At 31.9% G+C, this 10,885-nt stretch overlaps 1 protein-coding gene across 1 annotated transcript in view; it reads right to left on the bottom strand.

The window, feature by feature from the left end:
* Positions 1-10,885, bottom strand: part of VPS13A (vacuolar protein sorting 13 homolog A) — a 337,780-nt gene that overhangs the window by 188,334 nt on the left and 138,561 nt on the right. Inside the window, exons 33-34 of the mRNA XM_044678014.1 lie at positions 8,611-8,912; positions 1,550-1,697 (exon numbers count right to left, since the gene is read on the bottom strand). Of these exons, the coding sequence (XP_044533949.1) occupies positions 1,550-1,697; positions 8,611-8,912 (450 nt within the window). The remainder of the gene's footprint in view (positions 1-1,549; positions 1,698-8,610; positions 8,913-10,885) is intronic.

The raw sequence follows: 10,885 nt of genomic DNA, 5'->3' as shown, positions 1-10,885 counted from the left end.
TCTCTCTCTCTCTCTCTCTCTCTCTCTCTCTCTCTCTCTCTCTCTCTGTCTCTCTCTCTCTCTCTCTCTCTTTCTCATTCACACACACACACACACACACACACACACACACAAACATCATTGATTGTCAGGTGCTACCTTCTATGGTAGGGGAAGGAGCTGTGAGACATGAGAATAAATTATTTTAAACATATTAGACTCTAAAATAAATATTATTTAATTATTTTAATGCCCTCTTTTTAAAGTCTTTCTCTTACACTTCTTCCACCTTCTAGCAATAACTACCATGGTTCTTTCCTGATAACATATTCCTCACCAATATCTCCAAAGTTGGCTACACCTTGTCACATAGACCTCCCTGTTCCCACTGCCACTTTCAGAATCTACTGCTACCTACCTGCTTTGAAGTTTGTCATTCAATTTCAGAGCCTTGTTGCTATCATATATCCCTCCAAGGTATTTTCCCACCTTCCTCCTAGAATAAAGTATATAACTAATAGTCTTTTTCTCCTACATAATCCAAGCCACCATTTTTGGTGATAGTCACTTTAATGAATTCTTCTAATAATGATCAAACTCCTGTTCATCAATGAACATTTCATTGCTTCTATCTTATCCAAAGGAATGATTATACTTTAGACCTCCAAATCATCTGAAAGTGGTCCACCTTTAAGATTCATGCCTCAGATATTCCTTTGTCTATAATCACTAGTTATTATTCTTGTACTTTTCACCCAGTATCACTCATTCCAAATATTATTATAATCCCATTTTCATCCCTTACTTCATTTTCTACCAATCAATCATGTTCTGGCTTCACTTCTCTCCATTTTATATAAATGTTCAACAAAATGTGTCACTGAATGAAGCTGTCTAGCATAAGGGATAAATTGCTAGAGTTGGTGTTAATAACAACTGGATTCAAATCTCCAATCTGATATTTATTAGGGGTATAAACAAAGGTCTGTCATTCATGCTGTTTGAGTTTCAATTTTCTCATATGTAAAACTGCAATAATAATACTCATAGCAATAACTTTATAAGGATGCTTTGAGAAAAAAGTATTACATAACTTATCAATCAAGATCAATCTAAGTATATATAAGCATCCACCATGGATGTAATAGTCTAGTAATCTTCCCAGTAAAGGAAATGAAATTAAAGAATTGTCCTTAATAAAGCTGTTCTTATTCTTCTATTAAACATTCCATTTCCTTAACTTTCAATAACAATATCTTTAATATATGTTATATCACTGACATAGTTTGGAGAAAAAATATCAAAAACATTTTAAAATATATTTTATATAGTAATAGATGTGTATAACAATAAATTCAGGATAGATTTTCAATAACTTCACTCAGAAACATTAAGAAAAAATTCACATATATATTTACATGTATGTATATAAAGCTTCTTATATATAAAACACATGCATATATACACATATATGGTTTGGATGTTATTAAGAAAAGCATTAAGAAATGTTCTTTTTATTAAAGCTTTTCTTAATAATAAACAGAAGGAACAATAAAAAGAAAACATTTACCTCCATAGGTTTAAGCTGGGCATCAAGGTTCACAGCAGGAATTTCTTGGTACCACTCCCAAGACAGGTTTCGTTGAACAGCAATCTCAAGATTTATTGGTTGCATTATAACTAGTACATCAGGAAATTGGCCTTCAACAAATTGGGACCTGTAATTTTTTTAATTGTTTTGAATTGCTTTATAAACAATGAAATGATGTTTAAGGTTAAAAAAATGAATAAAGATTAATTTAAAAGTCTCTATTTTCACAAAACAGCAAATACATAGGATAATTTTATATGTGTCTATAAAAAGGAAAATTACATTATAGAATTTCCATTTTATAACATGTATGTAAATACAGATATAATAAATGATAAATAAGTATATAATTTATAAAGTGCATAATTAAATGTTTTAAAATAGTTTGTCAGTTTTTGGCAAAATACAAAACCCATTCCTATTAAAAATACTACAAAGCATAAGAATGGGTGGGCCTTTCCTTAAAATAATAAGCAATATCTACCTAAAATCATAAGCAAACAATATTTAAAGTGAAGAAAAGCTAGAAACCTTCTCAGTAAGATCATTGGTGAAACAAGGATGACTATTATTATCACTGCTTTTCAATACTGTCCTCAAAATGCTAGCTACAACAGTAAGAGAAGAAAAAGAAACTGAAGGAATTAGGATTAGCAATGAAGAAACAAAACTATAACACTTCTCAGATGATATTATGATATATTCGAGAATCCTAGAGAATCAACTAAAAAATTAGTTGAAATAATGAACTACTTTAGCAAAGTTGCAGAACATAAAAACTCATAGAAATCATCAGTATTTCTATATATTACCCCCAAAGTCCAGCAGCAAGAGATAGAAAAAGGAATTTTAATTAAATTAGCAGTAGAAAGCGTAAAATACTTGGGAGTCTACCTGCCAAGAAAAACCAAATAATTTTATGAGCATAATTATAAAACATTTTTCATATAAATAAAGACAGATTGGAATGGCTGAAAACTGCTCATGAGTAGGCTGAATCAGTATGATACCCAAGGCTTTAAAAGACTGTCTGCCATTTGATCCTGCCATGCCACTGCTAGGTTTTTACTCTAAAGTGTTAATGAGGAAAAAGAATTGTATAAAAATATTTATAGCCACACTCTTTGTAGTGTCAAAAAATTGGAAAATGAGGGGATACCCTTTGATTGGGGGATGGCTGTTGTTTATTTGTTTTTTGTTTTTGATTCCTTTGTATCCAAAGTGTTTAGCTCTGCATATGTTAAGCACTTAAAAGTTTCTAGATGACTATCATCACTTCACTTAATGTAATATGAGTGTTTGTTTTGCTGCCTATGACTTCAATAATTTATTTTTTTGTATTGCAAATCCAATCATTTTATATACATTAGAGAGTTTCCTGTTTAAAGATGACCAGGAATTAAATCTTTTATAAAAATAAATGATGCTTTTATGACACAAATTACGATCTACAACTTCATGATTTTCTAAGTTTAAGGTTTTTCTATGTAACGACCCATTTTAATAAACCTTTCAGTACATAAAATTACTACAATAGAGGTAAATCTTGTTAAAAATTAAAGTTGAGTAACAGTGAACATTTTAATGTAGTTGCAAAGTGATATTAATAAAATCAACATTTTTCAAAATATCATGCTGGATTAAAATATGCAAATTAAATCAACTATGAAGTTTCATCTCACACCTCATCAGATCAGCAAAGATGACAAAAAATGGAAAGTGACAAATGTTGGAAGGGCTATGGAAAAATAGTTACATTGATAAACGTACTCTCAGTGGAGCTGTGAACTAGTCCATCCACTTTGGAAAGCAATGTGCCCATCAATTGGCAAATGGCTTAATAAATTATGGGTAATAGGCTATAAGAAAAGATGAAGGAGCTGGTTTTCAAAGAAATCTGAAGAGATTTATTTGAATTGTAAATGAGGAAAATCATAATTTCTACTGTAACAACTTTGAAATCTTAAGAACTCTACTTAATATAAGTTTGAATTTATTATAAGGAATGAAAGATTGATATAGAAAAACTAAATATAATTAAATGAATTAATAACAAGGATAATACAAATTAAATAATTGTATCAATGAATAAATAAAAAACCTTTAATAAAATACAATAACCATTTTTAAAGGAATAAATGGTATCTTCCTTAACAACATAAAAAGTGTCTGCATGAATAAAATGCAGAAAAGCAGGATTACTGAATAAATTCTTTAGTGACAAAAATGCAATAAAATATATGTTCAAATGGGCCACTGAAGATAGGGGAAAAAATTAGCTTGAAACTAATGAATTCCTAAAGAATTGGTATGTCAAAGAAAAAAATAATATTTGTGACAGATTTCATTAAAAGTAGTAACAGCACAACATAAAATTTTTAGAAGGCAATTGAAAGAGGCTTTGAGGAAAAAAGCATATCTTTAAACATTTTATTCAGGAAAAGAGAAAGCACAAATAATTTTGGTATGCAACTAAAAAAGCACTCTTGAAAACAATTTAAAAAACTCGATAATCACCTGAACTTCTGAAGTCTGAAAATAAATGATGATAATAATAATAATAAAATTTTAAAAGCAATGAGTTAAAAAATAAAATTATGAACTATTTTCTGTGAGGGAATCATTTAAGTAAACCATTAACCATGGCCTTTTACTACTGAGTAGTTTCCTACAATTCAGCTGGTCCCTTCTAGCCTTCACATACTCTGTTGTCATGTGGGAGTGAGTAGATTCCTGCGGTTTGAAGATTCCCTTCTCTGTTCCTGTTTAGCCTTCAGTGCTTTGCTGCCATGTGAGAGTTTGTCAGTTTCTTGCCCTCTCTGCTTTCTCTACCTGTGTCAAGTCCCCAAAGCTGGGTTTGTTACCATTCTCCAGCTTCATTGCCTCTGGTAGAGTCACAGTGTGCTGGCCTAGTCTAGGTTCAGCCAGTTTTCAATAGCTCACTGGGCTGCTCTCTCTTCTTCCCTCAGTAAGACTTGTTCTTCCTGCTTTCTTCTGTTTTGAGATAGTTTCTTTTTTCTTTTTCTTTTTTGCCTGTGTGCAACTCCCAGTGTAAAAAAAAATCAAATTAATAGTTTACTTAAATTATTCCCCAACCCAAAATAGTTCATAATTTTATTTATAACTCAACACATATAGAAATTTGCTTGGCCATACTTAAATTTGTTACAAAGGTTTTTGTTTTTTCTTTGGGGGTAGGAGAGATTCAAAGTTCAAGTGAGAAAAAATATATGCCTGATAAAAAATAAAATTTAATTTTAAATATTTGAAGTAGGAATTAACAATATATATGAAGAAAAGATTGTCAAACAAAACCCTGCAAAGAGTTCAAGAAGGTTGAGGATTGAGGAAGAAAAATCAGATTTTAAAACTATGAGCTCATAAGAACATTCAAAAAATTAATTCCAGTTGAATAGTAGGACTGGAATACTAATTATAAAGGAAAGCTGATGGAAATTATAAAAGGTCTGCCTAACTGTTTATTTGTAAAAAGGAAGAGAGCTATGAGATTAAATCTCATATAATTTTTCTGAATAAACTGGCCCTGCATACAATATTTTATTTTAGAAAGAGGACCTAATAAGGGTGGAGATTAAAAGTAAGAGTTTTCACTGGAAAGTACTGAAAGAAAGTATAGAATAATTAGGGTGAGGCCAAATTATGAAGAATACCAAGTATCACTGATAGGAGTTTGTACTTATTCTTTTGGCAAAAGCGTTATCTATTAGAGGCTTTTTGTTGGTACTATCATTGGGAGAGTAAGGATCCTCCCAAAGACCCACCTATTCTCTAAGACTCATCTGTTACCTTCTTCCTGAAGCCTCTCCAAGATTTCTCTAGTAGGATATGCTCTTTCTCTTCTCTTACTTTTTATTATCTTTTGCACACAGTTGGTAGAAAAATACTCAATTTGTTGACAGAAAAAAAGCTTTGCTAATTGATACTCTAAAAAAAGCTTATATAAACATAATTAGTACATGTTAATAGTTAGATGTAAGAAAAATATACTTAAGTATATCATAGTCATTCTATAGATTTAACATGATACATAATTATCCAAATATTAACATGCTACTACTTCAATAAGCATATATATTAATTCAGGATTTCTATTCCCTAAATCAGTAATCTTACAAAACCAAACTAGTATCTCTTCAACTATTATTTGTTTCCGACTTACAAAATGTGCTCATCCTAGTGGGAAATAAAAATTAACATCAGTAGAAACTAAAACCTAATACGTTGCTTTCCTTAGGCCTGCTACAGGCATAATATAATCAGCTTGATCTTAAAAGTCTGAGCAAAAGAAGATGTGATGAATATTGAATTATTCATCAGTACTATTTTGGCCAAAAGGCTAATAATAGAAGATATACCTAGAGAAGAATAAAAGCTAACATAGAAATTTAGGCCAGAGAATACAATAAATGTAAACACTGAAAATTTAACCCAATGAAAACAGGAGCAGTACTTAAAAAAAAAAAGGAAAAAGAAAAGAGGAGAGGAGAGAAACAAAACAAAGAAAGTACAAAGTAAAATACAAACAAAAGTCTGCTCTGATATAGAAACAAAATATAAGTCTGAGATTCTAAGTGGAAGTGGAGATAAATTAAAACAGAAATGGAAACCACACAAATGTGAACATAGACATCATGGGAAATGACCAGTTATATTTCAGATTAAAAACATTCCTAATTCCCAGGAAATCATAGATTCTCTTCTTCCCTAAATCTCTTCTTTTCCTCCCTTCCCTTGTTATTTTCCATGGAAACACCATACTCCCAGACCTTGAGGCTCACAATCCACGAGTCAGTTTGCTTTGCTCACTATTTCTCATTCTCCAAATCCAATTTGTTGCCATCGCCTATTGATTTTACTTTGCAAGATTTCTTGAATATAATCTCTTCTCTCTGACATTGCGACCCATCTAATAGAGGTCTCAATTTCTCCTCTCTGATCTATCCTCCATTCATCGACAAAAGTGATCTTTTTCATGCCATTACTCTACTCAATAATCTCCAGTGGCTCACTATTGCTTCCAGGAGCAAATACAAAATGCTCTGTTGGGCACTCGAAGCCCTTTGTAACCTAGCCCCCTTCTACTTTTCTAGTCTTCAGACACCTTAAACTTTAATTCTTCTTCATTGTGGCAATGGCCTCCTTGATGTTCCATAAATAAGATCTCTTGACTCTGAGAACTTTCCCTGGCCAACTCCCATGCTTTAAATGCTCTCCCTCCTCTGTTCTAACTGATCTCCCTGGCTGCCTTCAGGTTTCACCTAAAATCATACCTACTACAGGAAGTCTTCCCTAACCTCTCTTAATTCCATTATTTTCTCTCTTTTAATTATTTTCTAATAATCCTGTATATTATTTACTTTGTGTGTGTGTGTGTATATATGTATATATATATACATATATATATATGTTTCTGTACATATTGTCCCCCCATTAAATTATAAGCTTTTTGAGGATAGAGACTATCTTTTGTCTCTTTTTGAATCCCTTACACTTAGCACACTACCTGTTACTACATTAGGAACTTAATGTTTACTGAATGAATGAATAAATAAGAGCTGGAAGAAACTTTAGACCAAGACTCACTTGAATACCCTCTGGGACTAGTGGTCATTCAGCATCTGCCTAAAGATTTCCAAGAAGGGGGGAGCCCACTACTTTTTGAAGCAACCCATTTCACTTTTCAACTAGTAGAATAGAAGTTGTTTTTTTTTTCACATATCAAACCTAAATCTGCCTCTCTACAATTTCTAAACAATACTAATATTTTTTGCTGTCTGGGGAAAACAGAACAAATCTAACTCAATTACAACTCACTTTCTAGACTTCTCAACCTCTTTGCCAATAGCCTGCCACCCTGGAGATAACCTCCACCCTGAAGTCTGCCCTCAACATAGCATGTCCCTAGGCCAGACTCATTTCCTCAATGGTTCCAGCTATGTTCACTTTAGACCCAGGTTGATTCACCTTTTGGACTTCTACACTAGTCACCAGCAACACAGACATCCTTCTCCAATTTCCTTCATAACCCCTTTTATGCATCATCTCTGCCATTAGAAGTTAAGCTCCTTCATGAAAAGGAATGTCATGCTTTTTATATAAATCCATAGCACTTAGTACAGTGACTAGCTTAATAAACATTTTATCTATCTACTTACCCTTCAAATACTCAAAAAATGGTATCATATGTATTCTGAGTCTTTTTTAAGTCAAACATTCCGGTTTCTTGAAGTGGTTCTCATTCGGCATGATTTTTGACACCCTGGCTGCCCTCTTTTGGACACAATACACTTTGTCTATATCTTTCCTAATAGTTCCCAAAACCAAACACAGTACTCTAGATGTGACATAATCAGGGAAGAATATATGTTTTAACTAAGATTCTATTGAACGACTTTACTTAGGACAAGTAAAGTGTAAATCTTCACATGTACAACCACTAGTATTTAGAAGATATGAAAGAGTATATAAGATGACAGGTTAAGAAGTCCTCTCTCCAGAAAACATACTTCCATAACAAGTAACTATGTTATTTCCCTAAGACTATTAGCCTTAATCACAAGTAATCAAAAATATATCTCAAATGTTCAAAAAGGTCCTCAAAAGGAATGTAGTACAATCAAATAGATAACTTAAACTTAAGGCTATTGGCCTAAAACTGCAAAAAGATTTGGGATACCCTGTATATTAGATTTCTCTCCCACAATGTAACTTCAAAAGTTAAAAGCATAAATAAGCCTCAAGTTGCTAAGTTTGTAAGAAAAAATAAGTATTCCATTAGTTCTACTTAAAACTTATTTCCATATTCCACAAGTATTAATACACAATTCAGATAATGAAAATACCAGGACCAAACAAAATAGTAATAGGTAGTCTCACCTAGGAACACTTTGGGGTGGGGAAGAAAGATCTTAAACTTTATAACAGCTTAAAAGAAAAAAAAAGTCCTCTAGTAGGGTAAAGGCTTGAGATTATTTCTACTACACAATCAAACCGGTATACCCACCAACAAACATGTATACCTGTAGAGTTGCATCTCACTCAGCTTTACTGTTATATCATCAATAACTGGTGGAGGGGAATAAATGCTGTTTGGCACTAAGATGAACTTGTTCTTCATTGTAATTAGCCCAAAATCAGCAACTAAGACATTTGTGGATTCTGATGACTGTGGTATGACTACAACAGGTGCTTTGATGTGAATATCCAATGCCATTCGGGAACTTCTTTGTGTCAGTTCTTTTACACCACCAGCTATACCTGTTGCTTGAACCGTTGCTTCAGCCAAAGCTTCTTTTGCTCTTTGAAAGTTGTTTATAAAAGCCTATGAATTACAGATTTACATTCTTGATGTTAGGTTTAGGTTCAGATGCTTGAAGTCATTAAGTCAAGAAATATCATCATTACTAAATATTTATCAATTTTTATAATTTTGGGTGCTCTCATATAAGTAATTTATAAATGTCTTCAGTACCCCATTTACTCCTATGTTTTTTGCTCTTGTACTGAAAAAAAGACAATGGAATATAGTGGGTTTTTTTGAAAAATCTAGTTACTAGGGCTGATGAGCATTTAGATGTAAGAATTTAAATAAATTTAAATATAAAAACAAGCAAAATAATAGCAACAATCAGTCAATATAGATATTAATAAATCCACACACCAAATATGCTATTCTGAAAAAAAAGTATTTTGTAACTCTTAAAGCATTATAAAAATACAAGGCAGTGATGGTGGGGTGGTGGCAGTAGTAACATTTGTTACTACCAGTAGTAATTCAGATCTATTGGAAATCTTTGGACTTTAAGTATTAATTAATTAAATGTTTAGAATTATGGTTCACAAACTCTGCCCTCTAAGGCCCAAAGGGTGTGGCTGTGAATTTGGATATGCCACAGGGCATTTTAAATATTTCTGAAGAAAACAAATTGTCATTTGAGATGCCAGGCATCACAAACTACTAGCAAAATTTAATATAGTTTCAATATTAGATTTGCTATATTACTTTCGACAATATTCTTGAACATTTGAGGATTTTTTGGTTAACTTATCCTTTCAGCTATGCCTTCTCATACTTTTAGTGGTTGCCATGATTAAAAACAAACAAACAAGCATTACAGGAAAATCAACATGGCACAGCACTGCCTAATATGATTCGAAAGTCTGAGAACTGGAAGCCCCAACAGGTATATATTTCCCATTAGTAAGTAAATGTGGTTTAAAATGAGATAAGAGTTTTTCCTTTTTATTTATGTGCAAGATTTTTTCAAATAGTGATTGAATTGGGAAAGCACAAATACTTACTAAGCTGTTTAAACCTACTACTTAGTGGAACTATTGAAGTTATTTCTTTTTATCTATGGCCACATGAAAAAATTACCAAGAGACTAAGGGTGTTATGAACCAAGAAAGTCTATGAACATATGATTTCGAAGAAAAATGTGTAAATGTGTTTTTCCTCTTATTTATATGATTATCAGTCATTAACAGAATTCAGAGACAGAGCATCATCTATAATATAAGACGGAATTTTAGGAGAACTATCATTCCTTAACTGTTTTATGAATAAAAAATATTTTTCTATATTAAAAAAATGAATCGTAAAATCTTATTATCTACTTCACCTCTCCAAAGCATAACAAAGAATTTGAAAACAATCAAAATGAGAGCAAAAATAGCCAATATGTCAATAATGATGTCAATAACTCCATACACTGAAAAAAGTATTATGAGGATTGTTGTGAAAAGTGTTTTGTAAGTTTTAAATCATTATAGAAATGGGTGATGGTGGTGATTATAGTAGTAAGTACTAGTAGTAGTAACTCTTCCTAGTAATACAACTACTTTCATAGAAAAGAACCTAAAAGTCCTCTATAAATATCAACTTAGCCTCATTTTAGACATAATTCTAATCAATTTGATATTCTGTTTCTTCAAACAACACGAACTTAAAGAAGGAAATTGGGAAGAGAGTAAAAGGGGAGGGGAGATGTGGGACTGTAAGACAATAAAAAAATAATAGCTCATGGAAGAAGAAACCTACAAATTGTAAAAAGCTGATGTAAGAACTCAAAAGCAAAACAGTTTAGCGGCATTAGCAAGAGATCAAACATTTCTACACACTTAAATAGGCTCTGATATAGCAGAGAACAAAAAATTCATGTTAGCTAAAGAACTACAGGCACCAAGATATAGATAATTTAGGTTTATTATGTTATTAAGGAGGAAAGAAGATGCCTGAATAAAATAAGTTTTGAAAGACTTCCATCAAAACAGTTAAAATAAGAGTGACAGCAT

This window comes from Gracilinanus agilis, chromosome 1, assembly GCF_016433145.1.
Source record: "Gracilinanus agilis isolate LMUSP501 chromosome 1, AgileGrace, whole genome shotgun sequence".
NCBI classification, from domain to species: domain Eukaryota; kingdom Metazoa; phylum Chordata; class Mammalia; order Didelphimorphia; family Didelphidae; genus Gracilinanus; species Gracilinanus agilis.
The sequence above is the reverse complement of the archived record's forward strand: the minus strand, read 5'-3'. Positions and strand labels throughout refer to the sequence as shown.